At 39.2% G+C, this 17,098-nt stretch overlaps 1 protein-coding gene across 12 annotated transcripts in view; it reads right to left on the bottom strand.

Moving 5' to 3' along the window:
• The window catches only part of LIMCH1 (LIM and calponin homology domains 1), a 339,225-nt gene that overhangs the window by 171,432 nt on the left and 150,695 nt on the right, over nt 1–17,098 (bottom strand). For all 12 annotated transcript variants that reach the window (XM_055246654.2, XM_055246657.2, XM_055246661.2 and 9 more), the window contains exon 3: nt 4,231–4,300. In XM_055246654.2, coding sequence (XP_055102629.1) covers nt 4,231–4,300 — 70 coding nt within the window. The remainder of the gene's footprint in view (nt 1–4,230; nt 4,301–17,098) is intronic.

Here is a 17,098-nt window from a genome sequence, read left to right as displayed (position 1 = left end):
TAAGACACACGGGCATGGGTTCCAGGCATAGAAATCCCTCTGGCCACACTTCTCAGATCTCTATGGCCCCTGCTACTATGGACTTCCTGATCAATAGATGGTCAGTGGCCTGTCAACCCCTGACAAAGTGAAAAAACCAACCTGATGTATTCAGAAGCATTTCAGGGATTTTTCTATCTGCCCTTTCCTGACTGTCATGAATATTTGGAAGAAGAAAATATTGTTTGAAAAATACCCTCACACAAAGGCTACATCTCTACTAACAAGATGATCTCTGCCATCTTCAAACCTATTATTTGAGGTTCCCTATGTCTCCCCTGAAAATAAGAGAATTAATGTATTTTAATCCTCAACTTCTTATATTGAAAAATTTCAAACCTACCAAAAGGTTGCAAGAATAAGTACCATGACCCCGTACGCCCATTATCTAGAGACAGTATTTGCCACATTTCCACCCTTCCTTTCTTCCTCCCTCCCTTCCTTCCTTCCTTCCTTTCCTTCCTTCTTATCTCTATGTGTATATAAAATTATATATTATATACCCAGACTTTTTTGCTAAACATATCAAGGATTGGTTGTATACATCATGACATTTCATCTCAAAATACTCCAGCATATATATTTGCCATCTAAGATCAACAGTATTCTCCTATATACACAAAAACAGCTATTGCATACAGGAAATCCAACACTGAGGGAATGCTATTATCTAACACTCAATTTATATTCAAATTTCCCTAATTGTCTCAATAATGTCTATTATAGTTGCATTTTCCCAATTAAGGATCATGCACTGCATGAGGCTGTCATATTTCCTTAGTTATCTTTAATCTACAACAGTTTTCCAGCCTTTTGGGTATGGGGCAGTATTTTCTTTTTTTTTTTTTTTTTTTTTTGAGACGGAGTCTCGCTCTGTCGCCCAGGCTGGAGTGCAGTGGCGCAATCTCGACTCACTGCAAGCTCCGCCTCCCGGGTTCACGCCATTCTCCTGCCTCAGCCTCCCGAGTAGCTGGGACTAGAGGCGCCCACCACCATGCCCGGCTAATTTTTTGTATTTTTAGTAGAGACGGGGTTTCACCGTGGTCGCGATCTCCTGACCTCGTGATCCACCCGCCTTGGCCTCCCAAGGTGCTGGGATTACAGGCGTGAGCCACCACGCCCGGCCGAGGATGGGGCAGTATTTTTAGTGACGCTGACAGTGGTGAAGAGGACAGGCCAGCTGTTTTGCAGTATGCCCTTTAATGTGGATTTGTTGTATTGTTTCCTGAGAACTGCTGTGATTTCTTAGTGCATCACCAGGACATCTAACATCATTTGGACCCATTATAGATATCGGTAAGTTTGATCATGGTCAACTACTTAAAGACATAGTGTCTTAACACGAATACGAAACCATTTGCAGGCCTTTAATTTCAAACTGTTAACCATAGTTATTCAAAATCTTACTTTCCAAAATATATTTCAAAACAGAGCTGACTTTTATCTCTCTCGAGTATTAACTCATTTTCTCCTATACCAGGGGATATTCTCTGTATTCTATAATAAAAGATCATAATGGACTATAAATACTAAAGGTTTCACAAAGGAGGCTGTTTTGTGTTAGATCTTTAGTTTTATTTAATTTATTTTATTTTCTAACTTAAAAGATGTGTTAGTCTGTGTTAGATCTTGATAGACAAATATAATTTTGTCAAGAAGAGCAGGAGGAAAGCATTCAATGAATTACACATATCACAAGAAAAGGCATCATTCATGGGTGTGAAGAGTGTTTGCGGAACTGTGAGTCAACTATTATAGTCCAGGCAAGAGATGAGGATGGCCTGCTCTGGGGCAGTGGCCAAGGAAATGCAGACAAGTAGACAAATGGGAAAATTCTTTGACAGCTGAACTGGTGCAACTGCATGTCTATGATGCCTTCACTGACATTGGGAAATAGGTGCATGGGACTGGTGATTCAAGTCTCATTTGAACATGTTAAGTTTGAGGTGCCAGTAGGATACCCAGATGAAACTGTCCAATAGACAGAACACGAGGTCTGGAGTTCAGGAGAGAGTACTTGATGAGAAATGCTGCTTTGGGTCAATATCATGGCGAGCTGAAGTCATGGACACAGACAAGAACATGACCATAGAAAGGGAGGCACAGGCATGACGTGAGGACCCCGGAAGTACAGGAACGTAACAGGGGGTTGCGGGGTTGCGATCTGTTTCCCACCAGGGCCACAAGTGCTCTGGTTTTTGTGGAAATGTTGATCTGAAGGCAACTGGAGCAAAGGAAAAGAGTTTGACCAGATTTATAGATTCAGGAGTCACTAGTGAATGGGTTAGTAGGTGACTTTACTTAAGAAAGTGTTTTTTTGGACTAAAGATAATAAATTAGTAAAGAAAATATAACTGATACAGGGTGACAATAAGTAGGGGAGGTGTTCATTGAAAAGGGGCAAAAAAAAAAAAAGCGATAGCAAGGACAAAGTGAAAAGGAAATCCAAACGAAAAAAGAAAGTAGAGGAATACTAGTCAAGAACATAAATAGAAGGAAAGAAGATGAGGTCACCTTGCCTTCTTGTATCAAGTTGCCCAAATGCTCCAAGACAGAGGCAATATGTGGGAAACATTTGATCCATGATAGGAAATAATATAAAGACAAATGCATGTGCCCCAACAGTTAATTTTACTAAAATTATTTATGATTTCCATTTTAAATTGAGGTTTCAAAACCCTTTTCTCTTTAGCTACTGGACTGGGAGCGACTTGTTTCTCCTCATCTGGATTTTCCTGGGGCCTTCCTTAGTTTTATGCTGCAAATTTTGCTTCTATAACATTAAACCCCAGAGCTCCAAGGTCCAGAGTTGCCATAGGCTTAGGCACAAACAGATGTTCGTCAGGATCATTAAGACCTTGGCTTTAACATTTGGAAGAGGTGAATTTACTAAATGTTTTAAAGTAATTGATATATGTATACACTGATATATAATACTCATATATTATTTATTTCATAGAACTACTCAAATATATTCCTTCCAAATATATGTATCTATCTCGATATTAACCTATTTGGTTACATGATTCTGAAGAACAAAATTAGAAAGATTTTTAAAGACTAATCACCAGCTCACTACCAATCAATATGGGGAATAAAATGCATCCACAGAAATAGCAGTTCTTAAAGAAAACATCTATTTCATTCAACTTGCTGAAACCATGTACCTTCCTACAAGGATCCCCCACAATTCTCAAACACAATTGGTTTTTTATCACATCTAATTTCAATTAGTCATCGTGATATGGCTAAGAAGCTTTTTAACAACAATCAGTAAGGTCTACGTAGGATCCTGCTTAAATTCTTGACATTCTTCTCATTGCTTTCTGCAAAACCACAAGCGCAGAAGGCAATCACAATGGAAACAATCAGTGAGTCATTACCGAGCTACATACTTCCTCTGCTCTGTGTGTGTGTGTGTGTGTGTGTGTGTGTGTGCGTGCACGCACATATATGCCAATTCCTTCCAAAACTAAGATTTGATTGTCTTTCTGATCTACTTCTTTCCTTTTTCTGCAGAAAGGCAACATCGATGAAGCAATTAAAATTAGTTGCCAAGAATTATAAGACATATCAGTGCATGAAAAAAATATTCTGCTTGTAACCACATATGAACATGTAAGTTTTAGATTTTATGTGGATAGGTTCAGAAGGGCAAGGATTCTGCTTAAACAGTTCTCCAGATGACGTTAGACCACCTTAGTGCCCCAGTATGTCTTCAGAATAGTCAGTCTACAATTGTGGTATTTCAACCCAAGTAGATTATAATATTGAAAACAGCAATTTATTATAAAACTATTGTTTTCTCTTAAAATTCTCTTTCTCTCTACCTCCCCTACCCTCCATTCTAGGGGAACGCAGTGATGAACTGAAATGAGAAAATGTAATTAAAATCACATTCCTCCCCCAAGGGTCAACCTAATTATCAGCCTCTCACCCCAAAACAAATTTAGCTCTTTGAGAATGAAGGTCCTTATCACTCATGGAAAAAACACAAACAAAGATTAACATGCCATTTAGGCATGACTGCAATCTTTCATTTTAAGTGACCTCTTCGTTTAATGGATTCAATGCATTCTCATTCAAGTGGAATATATATTGCAGGAAAGAACTGTAATAAATGGTACTGTCATGACCCCTAGGTTAGAGCAAAGGAATATTGGAAAATAAATCTCAATTCCACATACTCACCAGTCCTGCAATGGGGGTAGGCAATCTATTGATCTTTTTAACAAGTCCTGGCTTTATAGCATTCAGCAACCTGTCACGAAAAAGGCAGAATGTCAAGTGAGACATAAAGCAAGATGGATCACACAAATCACCTTTATCCGGGGCTACAGCTAAATTGCTAGATAGGAAAAGCAGTGAATTTAAAGCATGTAGTAAATCTCAATAATCTATCAGCCTTCATGCATATAAGTGAAGAGCTTTGCCAATATCAAGTTGGTCCATGGCAGGTGAAGTTTTAGAATTTAGAAATGTTGAGAGAGGAGAAAAGGTAGAGACTGAGGAGGGCTTCAAAGAAAAGGACAAGGGAGAGAGCTGGATTGAGGTTGTGAGGGAATTATCTGGAACTGGAGCCAGGTATTGCAATTCAGGTAAGGCTTGTTGCCAATTTTCCTGGCTAAGACATGGGTCTCTCCAGGGATGAACTAAATTCAAAGACCAGTATCTGTCTTTACAAATGATTTGCCAAGACAAATTCTAAGTCAGACCCTACTTGCTCTTTGAGAAGAGTGGCTTTTTCAATGTGGTTGAGCTTCACTTTAAAAAGGGAAGAATATGTTTAATAAGAGGTTAGCCAATCATATTCTGAAGATTTTAAACAAGGCTGACCAAGAGTCCCTAGCTACAAAAGATATTTGAGCAAAAGATTTTCAGCTAAAGATTGAAATTATATAACAATGGTTACACAAGCAAGAGAATGCAAGAGAAACAACTATCATTGCCTGTTTTCAGCACATAAAAATCCAGAGTGAAGAGAAACAAGGAAAGCAACTTATAAAATTAAAATATGGTTAGCATCGGGGTAATTGGGTAAAGTGTAGTATTTGCAAAGCAGGTTATTCATAAATAAGTGATTGAAGGTAAGGGGCTGTAGAATGTAGAATGTTATTTCCACGTTTGGAAATCAGGCAATTAGGTAACTTAGATACTGTGCAAAGAGAAACTTAGGGTAGGAGTGTATTATAATTGAGAGGTCAACAAACTACAATCCATGAGCCAAATCTGGTCCAACACCTGTACTTATAAATAGAGTCTTACTGGAACAGGAATATAACCATCCTCATTCATTTACATATCATCTAAGGCTACTTTTGTGCTACAACTGCAGAGTTGAGTAGTTACAATGGAGACCTGAGGGGCCACAAAGCATACAATCTTTACTATTTGATGCTTTATGGAAAAAGTTTGCTGACCTGTGTCAAAATTCATGCAATCCAAGGTTATAACAAATTATAAAGAACCTGTGCTTGCCAGATCTCTACAGACCAGTAACAAAAATTTTTCAAATGGTTTAATAGTCTTGAATTTAGACTATCTTTGACTTTGATACCACTATATATTTATATGTTGAGAAATGTCCCTAAAGTGATTGAGACAGACAGGATATTCCATTTTTGCATGCAAGATTAATTGGCTGTTCTTGGTAATTTTCACTGCAATTCCAACATGCTGCCACCAAGAGGCGGTACTCAGAGTGCACAAGTGCTGTTTTGCCCACGGAGAGCCAAGCTGGCTGCTCTTTTCATGAGCGCACTTATTTTTTAATCATAAATTTAACCTTTTAAAAATGCTTCTTTATAACTTATTTTGGAATTATTGGTTTTACCAGTTGGAAGGCAATTTATTCACTCTTCTCATTTTATAGTTCAGAAAAATGAGGCCTGGTGAAGTCTGAATTGAAGTCTGAGTGACTTCCCCAGAGCTGGTTAGTAGCACACTCAGGCCCAGAACCCAAATTTCTTAGATCAATGCATTCTCTCAGGTGGTGTAAATATCCCAAATCTTCTGGTTTAAAATACACAGATAGATATGATGTCTCCAAAGCCACATTTTTAAATGTACAAAATTCTTTTTCTCACTACTTTTGCTTTTCTCAGATACATTACTTTTCTTACTAGTTTTTAACAGTGTCATTTTAAACTGAATTTTAAGATAATATTTTTGTACAGTTGTTGACAACTCAAAAGCATCAAAAGGATATACAGTAAAATATTTCACTGTCACCTTTGTACCACAGGACTCCAGTCTACTCTCTGAAGGCAACCTGAAACACTTTCCAGAGAAGAATTTATAAAAAAAAAATATAGAATCTAAAAATATATATGTGTAGCATATAGTACATACTGTCCTACACCTTGTTTTTCACTTAACAATATATTTTGGAGGTTGAACAATTTACCTTGGAAACCCCTTATCCATACATATGGAGCTATGCCCTTTTCAATAGCTGGGGACCACTGATAACTACAGAGCTGGAAGATCAACCACTCTGTCTAATAGTTTTAGATTTTTCTAATAAGATGAAATACCATTGCTACCAGACAGACTGAGATCTGAGCTTTGTAGTTAATTAGGCAAAGTAGAAAAAATAACAAAATGTCCTACCCTAAAATTCATTATTTTAAAATTATCTTTGGGCCGGGCGCGGTGGCTCACGCTTGTAATCCCAGCACTTTGGGAGGCCGAGGCGGGCGGATCACGAGGTCAGGAGATCGAGACCACGGTGAAACCCCGTCTCTACTAAAAATACAAAAAATTAGCCGGGCGTGGTGGCGGGCGCCTGTAGTCCCAGCTACTCGGAGAGGCTGAGGCAGGAGAATGGCGTGAACCCGGGAGGCGGAGCTTGCAGTGAGCCGAGATTGTGCCACTGCACTCCAGCCTGGGTGACAGAGCGAGACTCCGTCTCAAAAAAAAAAAAAATTATCTTTGAAAGAGGTATGCTTTTTGTCCTCTATATCTAAGAACTATATTAATATTTTTAGCAATCATGGCCCCAAAACTCCTCTTTTATATATATTGAGATTTTTAAGCTGTTTTTAATATTTCATGGTATTCATCCTTTGTAAAAATTACACTTACATGGCAGAATCTTCCCTATCACATAAAGGGAAGATTGGAAAAAATCAATCTATCAAATAACTGACCTATAACACTAGGCCTTACTTAAAAGAAGCAGAAACTATGATCTCTCTCACAATGTTTTACCATAAATTAAAAAATAAAAAGCCATAATGTTCACTTTCAAGACTAAGGCAGCTGTATTTTTTTTCAGGTAAACATTGCTCCAATCCTGTGTTCTGTTTATAATACACAACAATAAAAGATAACATTGAATTCACATTGTTGAAATGCCCAACACCTGCTTATCTTGTATTTTGTGTTAAATCAAGGACATTTTTTTGTGTGAGAGATTTTTTGAGTAAGAGTCAAGGATATTCACTTGCAATTTTATTAAAAACCACTATGCAGTCCTATAGAAGTTCAAATATAAATATTTTCAGTAAATACTTATTGATGACATGCTTTGAAGTGATTATGCTGATGATATGTTATATTTATATAACTTCTGAGGTGCATTATTTCCCAAAAGTCCTGCCCTGTAGAGATAGGTCATGTATGTGTCCCACCACTTTTGTAGAAGAAAAAATGAACCCCAAACAGATGTGAAGATTTCCCAGAGACGTGCACAGCTAATCTGAAGCACAGCTGGGACAGTTTTCACTTCTTAGGCCATTTTATATCACAGTGTGGTGCTTTAGAAAGTCCAACCTCAGTTACGTGTCATCAAAGCATAATTCAAAACAAAACACAAAAATTAAAAACCCTAACAAATACTACCTAAATACAATCGGATAATATCAACACCAGGTGGGAATAAAAGGAAAATGGAAGAGAGTGTCTGTTGGTGAATTGTAAGACACACAGGATCCAAGTTCCATCTACGGATGATCTGCAACCTCATCACCAGGAATTCCAGAGGAAAGGAGGCTGTCATCCACTCGGAGGAATACCTCCACTCAGCAGAACCCTATGCCAACTTCCTGCCTGTGGTTCTCAAAACATACAGCTAAAGGTCTTCACAGGGAGTCTGCTCTCTATGTCTGGTAGGAGATCATCTTCGTATTCATCGAAAGATGAATTTTCTGGAAAATTAGCATAATCCTACACAACAAAACTATTAGGCATTTGTACCATCCCATGTCTTCTGTGCTAAATATACCCACAACTACAAACAAAAATAAAGAAAATTTTAAAATGTCAAAAAGGTAAGAGCCAATGAGAAGGAACTATTTTCAGATATTTACTGTTTATCCAATATTCTTGATCAAGTGACTGCTATGTGTTGTCCACTATTCTAGGCACAGGAGGGGCAACAGTGAACAAGACAAGCAAAGTTCTTGTTCTTTGGAATTTGTAATCTCGGTACAGTGAGTGGATGGGGCAGCGGGGGGAACAGAAAACAAGTAAATAAATAAGAAGAAAATTTCAGATAGCATACAAGTGCAATAATGGGCCACACAGTAGTACTCTAATTGTATGGTCTGAAGGCTGCTAGGGAGGTCACATTTGAGAAAAAAGTTGAATGATACAAAGGAATTAGCCAATGAGAGACTGGACGACAAGTGTTCCAGGCAGATTGAACAGTCAGCAGAAAGGCTTTGAGGTAGGAGCGGGCTTGGTATATTCAAGGAACAACCAGAAGGCCAATGTAGCTGAGCAGAGTGAGTAGAAGAAAGAGGTCTGGGACAAGATGGCCAAGGTGTAAGCAAAATCCAGGCCCAGGTAAGGTGTCTAGATTTTTTATCTTAAGTTCAATGTGAAGCATAAGAAGATTTGTAAAATAGAGATTGAGATAATCTGATTTATATTTTTAAAACATCACTGTTTGCAAATAGGTAAAAAATAAAGTTACAACTACATGCATGTAGAAAACTTCTGCTTATTAAAAATCATAGGTATCAGAGAGCATAGATAAAACATCACCAATAACTTACAACATTCAGCTTGATGAAGAGGAAGAGGCAGTGAATTTGGAGTCCATAGCCTAGGTTTTAAAGTTGAATCCTACATATATTAGCTATGAGTTACTGAAAGGTTTCTTAATCAGGGTCTCAGTTTTCCCTTTCATAAAATGGGGATCTAAAATTAGCTTTGCCTCCTATTCAGGATTATGGTGAGAATCCAGTGGGGTGATGTCTGTTGCTAGCATTTGATAAATGGAAACTTGCAAATTCATTCATTTACTGTACTGAGCATTTCCCTTTTTGCTAGGTAACTGCAAACTATTTTAGTTTTAATGTTTCTATTAGCCAGTTGCTAAAAACCAAAATAAGTTTTGCTTGTTCTCTTTCTCTGGCCACTTTTAGATAAAAATCTCACATAAATGAATTAAGTCAACAAATGTCTATAGCTTGCCTAGCATACGCCAGGTGAGAAACAACTAGAAACAGGAAGAAAAGCTATGATCTTGGATAATCTTTAATTATGAAACAAGTTAATGGCACTGAGAGTAATCAAAAATAAATGTTAATTTTATCATACAAATGAAATGGTGTCTACTAAACTTTCACATTCTAAATCTGAAACACACTGCAACCCATTTCAAGTAAGCCTATGCCATATGTTCTTTCATGTTCTCAAGAAGCATTTATTCGGTATGCATGACGTCTGGTCTGAAGCTGGGTTCTGGGGATATGAAGAAAGGCAGGGAAGACCCCAGGTCTCCCCCTCCTGGGGTATGCTCACTAGTGGATTAAAAACCCACAGGAAGACCAGAATGGTGCACATACATGTCTCACTGTCATACATCCTAATTCGTGGCCATCTTAATTTTTGAGAAGGTGAATTAAAGATATGCTTTGCACACATTCTATAGAACACAGTTCTTAAAATATTAAGAAACAATTATTCAAATGGAATGCTGCACACGTATGTTTATTGCAGCACTGTTTACAATAGCAAAGACTTGGTACCAACCCAAATGCCCATCAATGACAGACTGGATAAAGAAAATGTGGCACATATACACCATGGAATACTATGCAGCCATAAAAAAATGTGTTCATGTCCTTTGCAGGGACATGGATGAAGCTGGAAACCATCATCCTCACCAAACTAACCTAGGAAGAGAAAACCAAACACCACATGTTCTCACTTATAAGTGGGAGTTGAACAATGAGAACACATGGACACAGGGAGGGGAACACTACACACCAGGACCTATCAGAGGGTAGGAGGCAAGAAGAGGCAGAGCATTAGGACAAATACCTTATGCATGTGGGGCTTAAAACCTAGATGACGGGTTAATAGGTGCAGCAAACCACCATGGCACATGTATACCTATACAACGAACCTGCACATTCTGCACATGTATCCCAGAACTTAAAGTAAATTAACAACAAAAAAGAAACAATTGTTGAGACACCCAGGAATGATGCTAATGTTCCAGTTCAACCACAGACTGCATTTAATAACTCTTTGCACCCCTAATATCCAGCATGTGGTAGTCTCTCAATCATCATTTAATAACTATGAAATACAAAGTGAAGACTTTTTTTCTACTTGCAACTCAAAAAACAAACAAACAAAAACCTCAAAGCCCTACTCTGGAAGAGAGAGGTTCTGTTTCAGACAGACTCTTCCAACAGCCTATATAGCAGCTCTTCAAGGAGCACAGCACTAAGAATAGTGCACAAAATGGTACCTTATGAGAACATCTAGACGTTAGGAATTATAGCAATGGGCAGCTTATATGTTATCGGACTGTAATGTGAACATTAAACATAAAATTCTTAAAGGATTGCAAATTTAAAAAGGATTGAGCTTACTCTATAAGTCATTCAGCTCAGAAATTCAATTCTAATAATTATCCTAGAGTTTCGGAAAGAACAGAAGAGCTATCTAAATCTTAAACACAAGGTTGGAAAGTTCATGCTTAATCTCATAGGAAATCACTTTATTCTTTGCAACAAGAGATTACATCATCATCTCATTAGCTTGGTTTGTACAGCTGCAATAGGCAACTATGATCACAAAATTACCCACTTTGTGTCCCTTTTAATTTGGCTCAATAGTGTTTTTCTATGTGGTTTCCTTGATCACTTTCTGGGTTTGACTATGTACCCTGGATGAAAGTATATGCACTTTCATTTAACATAACATGGTATCTGTTTTTGAACCTAAGCATGAGATCAATTTAACCTTGACCATAAACCTGTTACAGATGTCATTTTAAAAGATTTCTTTCTTGCCCAGGCAAAACCAGGAAAATTAACAAATCCTCTGAGATCAAGAAAAATTGACTAAAATACAGGGAAAAGTGAAACGTGAAACAGAGGAGTTTCAAATGAACAAGAGTGTTGGAACGCAAGCTGCCATCAATATCTACCAAATGCTTGTGGGGTGCTATGCATGGTTCAGAATGTGTGAAATGTAAGTCACGCTTAAGCCACTTGCCTGGAGCACACCTAAGGAGAGATCATAGAAGCTTTAGAAGGTTTTTGTAGATTTGGAATTCCAAGAAGTTGAGCCTGACCCCATGAATTTCTGGGGCTCAGCAGTACTGTTAGTATTCTAACACAGCACCTGTGGCAGAGACTGCTCACCATACTTATCTTCCTGCTGTCTTGGGCACACACTGGACTTTATTGCCCAGCCTCCTTTGCAATTTGCTGTGGCTATATAACAGAGTGCTGGCCAATGGAGCACAGGCAGAAGTAATTCTATCACATGCAGGCCTGGCCCTAAAAACCCTCTCAAACAATTCTCCATTCTCTCTCCTCCACATTTACTAGTTAGATGTTGACTCCCGAAAGTCCTTGTAAGTTGTGTGTTGAAGATGGAGTCTCTATTAGCTGGTGTCCCTAAATAACTGCCTAAAGCAGAGTTGTCTCCATCCTTCCCTGTTGCCAACATTAGGCCATACAAGAGTGGAAATACATTTCCATAGTGTTAAACCACTGAGATTTAGGGGTTTATTACTTACAGCACCCAGCACTATCTTGACTGTTATATCTCTGCAGGAGGCCTTTTTCCAATAAATACCCAGGCAAACTGTACCCAAGAAAATCCTGTTCCAGAATGTGAAGTTTAACACCTGGGCACATACTTTCCTCTGGATCTTGCTGGGATGGCAGCAGAAGGAAGAAGAGCTAACATTTGGGATACTGTAAACAAATGGACCCATTTTTATTTTCCCACATTTTCTAGGGGGAAAAAATAAAACCTCTTCTTGCCTATCACATCCCTCTTAATACTAAAATACTAACACTAATAAAATCATCTATACTGTAAGCATGGGAAGGAACAGAAAGCAATTATTTCAATATGTTCAGAGTGCTTTGATCCATTTCCAATCTCTTTTACAGCCTGTCCTTTGCATAACTATTCCTGCTGTCTGGAAATTATGGACTTTGGGAACTAGAAAAGGCATAAAAATCAAATCAAATAACTTAGATAAGGAGTAAAGGAACTGTCCCTGGGAGGTGAAGGCACATGTCTGAGGTCAGAGCTCCTAAGTGGTAGATTTGGGATTATAAACTCGGGTTTCTAAATCTGAAGAGAGTCCTTGTCTATGATGCTTCACTTTTTGCATTTCTACAGATAATCTCCAGCCACCAGTCTCTGCCATCCTTATCCACAGGCCCACTGCACCCAAACTGACCACTGCTAAAACCTGGCTCTGGCCAGGCTCCTTCCCTCTTCCAAGGACTTCCAGGCTCCCAAGTGCCACAGGATGCCCTCCAAATGCCCTCACCTGATAATCAAGCCCAATCATCCCCAAACTGCCTTTCCCACTCAAGACTCTCCCTGCTTTTATAAGCTACAAGCTTAGGATGACACACGTGATCAATGAACCGTGAAAGCTGCCAACACACGAAAAGAACTTAGTATAACTACACAAAATGGAGACTAAAGTTACTCTGACACAGGCAGTGATACACGCAATCATCATTGTGCTATGTAGTAATTATGTTTAAATGATTGTAATTAGCATTTCCTTTGGGCAGCTAAAACCCAGTTATTGCTGGGTTTGCTATCAAGAGGGTGGAGAGAAAACTCAGAAGGTGAAATTGCTGTGATGCAGCTCTGAAGATTTCTGTATCCAGTCTTGGGGTGGAATACACAGCCAGCTCCCAACTCTACTTTAGCAAGAAGTTCTCAGAACAAAGAGTTCCAGGATTGGGATCCATAAAATTGCAAGAGCAGCAGGAAGCTCCAGAGACAGAAAGACCTGGGTTCAAATCCTAGCCCTGTAACTCACTAGACAAGTTATTTACGCATTTGACATCCACGAGCCTCAGTTTCCTCCTCTTTCAAATGGAGACAAAAATACCTGCTAGTCATAGCATGAGGATGTGGAATAAGTAACTAACAATGCATGTAATGCACTTGGCACAGGCCTGGTGTACAATATACACTTCATCAATGGCCGGCATTATTATCATCTTCCCCAAGCAGATTTCAATGCAGCCCTCCCACTGGTGAAAATTGGCTGTGTTGATCACTGGCTCACTTCTCCTCTTGAGAATTCTCCCTGTGGCTAAAGCTAGGTTAAAAGCAATGAAAGAACAGCAGTGAGGGAACGAGACAATGCCAATCCTTCTGAAGGACAGGCCTCCATGGGCGTAGTCTCTGGACAGGCGGAAGGCAATAGAAAAGCTGGAGACAGGGAGGAAGGAAGGGAGGATGCCGACAAAGGAAAGGCAGAAAGAAGCTCCAAAGACAGACCCGGCTGCGTGATCACTGCAGCCACAGCTGGCTCTGGCCCTGCTTTCTGCCAAAATCGGGCTTTAACTCTTTTCAAGGCTCCCGTCTCCCCAGCCTCATTTGCCATCCTGAGGATGATGAGGACAAGCCAACAGCTACAGAGAAAGGGGAGTCTGCTCCTAATGTGGCCATGAGAATTCTGAATCTACTTCCTATTCATTCCACATCTTGTCATCAAAAGTTTACCCCACACCAGCTAAGCCCAGACAAACTCACGAGGCTGGGTTCGACAGTGGGGCTGACACAATCTCAGATGTGGTTTGAGTTACATAAGACTTTGTGAAGAGCACTGCTTTTATAGGGAAATAACTTCCAAGTTCTAAACAAGTAACTTGGAAGAGAACTTCTGAGACGTAGATGTGCATAGTAAGGATGTAAACTAAGGACAGGCGTAGCAAAATAGGTGCAGTAAGCATTTCTGCTGCTCCTTGGGAGGCGTGGCGTTTTATTCACCTATTTGTATTTGGGGCACAGCAGAAAGCAATCAAAAGTCTCCATTGCTACCAGAAGTAATTGCCTAAAAAGCAAACACATTGCTCTTCTGTACAGAGACTGTGCTGGCTGCCTATTCCTCACTGGATGCTGTTTAAAGTCCTTACCATGCTATTCAAGATTGTTCACAAACTGACTTGATACCTACCTCTCACCTCTAGTCTGCCCCACCTTGCACTTGTCCTAGCCTTTGTCCCTGAGCATACAAAGTCTCTTCATATAGCTAGGCACTTTCACATGCTTACTGCTTCCTCTCCTGAACTGCCTTTCCCACAGGCCTTCTCTCACTCCTTTGTGGCCTAGCAAACTCCTACTCATCCTTCAAAACCCAGTTTAAATGTTACCTCCTCACTGAACCATTTGAGTAGAGACTGTACCTTCCACCTCTGGGTCCCAACACTCTTTGGCTTCCCTATTTATCACACATCACAGAAACTATCTGGCTTCTTCATCAGGCAAAGGGTTAGTCCTCTCTGTAACTCCAGCTCTAGTATAAGGGCCAGTCCTTGTTAGGGCCTCAATTTTTGTTTGTTGAGTGAAATGAGCAACATTATAAAGTATTGGGAAGGACTCAAAACATCAGTTTTGGAACTATCACTCATTTTAGACCTGCTAACGATTTACAACTTTTGTTGTCATTAATAATTTTTTTTTTTTTTTAGACGGAGTCTCTCTCCATCACCCAGGCTGGAGTGCAGTGGCACGATCTTGGCCCACTGGAACCTCCACCTCCCAAGTACAAGCGATTCTTCTGCCTCAGCCTCCCAAGTAGCTGGGATTACAGGCATGCACCACCACACCCGGCTACTTTTCATATTTTTTAGTAGAAATGTGATTTTGCCATGTTGGCCAGGCTGGCCTTGAACTCCTGACTTCAGGTGATCCGCCTGCCTTGGCCTCCCAAAGTGCTGGGATTACAGGCATGAGCCACCACGCCTGGCCCATTAATCATATACGAATCATTCTCTAGGACCAAGACTAAAGTTGGATTCAAGCAACCACACCAGAGAAAGGATCATCGGACAGCCTTTTAGTGCCTTCCCGCCAGTTATTACTGCATGAAGTTCCTGTTGGTTTGTGAAAGAGGGGATGGGAATGAGTGGAGTCCCCCTGTTCCTCTCTAAAGAAGAGTTAGGAGCTGGTTGGCTCCAAAGGAAGCAGTAAAGTCTCTGGGTCCTTCTTTTTTGATGTACCATGGGATATACAAACGGGGCAAGGAGAAAACAATATGGCCGTCTCCCCTTGGGCAGCACACATTATTCTCCTTTACTGGGCGTGCAGCAGAAATACAAAATGCAGCTTTCTTCAGAGGACTGGGGAATACGTTCTTGAGGCCAGAGGCTCTGGCAGGAAAATCATCAAACAGCAAGCAAAGCCTTTTCATCTGTGGCAGAAGAAGAGTTTTAAGTGATGCAAAAGCCATGTAGTATTTAAGTAATAACATCTTCTCATTCTTCCATTCCATGGCCTTTCATTGTCTGACATTATTTCTGATCTTAATGAATGTGCCTTTTTTAGTTTTATTTTTGCAACTTTCTTTATATCTCTTTTGAAGTAGACAATATAAATATCATCAATCTATGAAACATTCTCTTCAATGATGTTCTAAAATATGAGCAGCACTTTACAATATGATACTAGCACATCAGAAATGAACTAAATGATATTTGAATGAGACTTCTAGACGACGTTTTAAACATCTTGAAGCCAAAAATTTAAATCCCATTGTGTGTGTGTGTGTGTGTGTGTGTGTGTGTTTTAATGACTTGAGATACAGTTCACATACAGTTTACCCATTGAAAATGTAGAATTCAATATTTTTGTGCATTCACAGGATTATGCAACCATCACTACAAACTAATTTTAGTTTCCCTTCCACTAGTAGAATCCCCAAATCCATTAGTTTTCACTTCCCCTCTTACTCACCCACAACCCCCAGCCCCAAACAACCACTAATCTGCCTTCTGCCTCTATAGATTTGCCTATTCTGGACATTTATATTATTATTATATAATGTGTAGTCTTTTATGACTGGTTTCTTTCACTTAACATGTTTTTAAGGTTCATCCAAGGTTCATCCATGTTGTAGCATGCATCAATGCTTTATTCCTTTTTATGGCCAAATAATATTGCATTGCAAGGATATACCACATTTGATCTATCCATTCATCACTCTCTGGACATTTGGGTGTTTCCACCTTTTGGCTATTATGAATAATGCTGCTATGAACATTTGAGAACAAGATTTTGTGTGGATGTGTGTTTTTATTTCTCTTGGGTATGTACTTAGGAGTATAACAGCTGGGTCATATGGTAACTTAATGTTTAACCTTTTGAGGAACTGCCAAACTGTTTTCCAAAATGGCTGCATCATTTTGCAACCCTGCAAGTAATGCATGAAAGTTCTCATTTCTCCACATCATGCCACACTTCTTACTGTCTTCCTTTTTTATTATAGCCATCCTAGTAGGTGTGAAGTGGTATTTCATTGTGGATTTGATTTGCATTTCTCTCAAGACTAACAATGTTGAACATCTTTTTTATGTACTTACTAGTCATTTTTGTAGCTTCTTTGGAGAAATGTCTATTCAGATATTTTGTCCATTTTTAAATTGGGTTATCTTTTTATTATTGAGTTGTAAGAGCTCTTTATATATTTTGGATACAAGCCTCTTATCAGATATATGATTTGCAAATATTTTTTTCCATTCTGTGGGTTCAGAGATGATATCATTTGCAGGACAAAAGTTTTTAATTTTGATATAGTCCAGTTTATTTATTTTTTCTTGTC

This window comes from Symphalangus syndactylus, chromosome 16 (genome assembly GCF_028878055.3).
Source record: "Symphalangus syndactylus isolate Jambi chromosome 16, NHGRI_mSymSyn1-v2.1_pri, whole genome shotgun sequence".
NCBI lineage: Eukaryota > Metazoa > Chordata > Mammalia > Primates > Hylobatidae > Symphalangus > Symphalangus syndactylus.
Note: the sequence above shows the minus strand (reverse complement) of the source record. Positions and strands in the feature narration are given on the sequence as shown.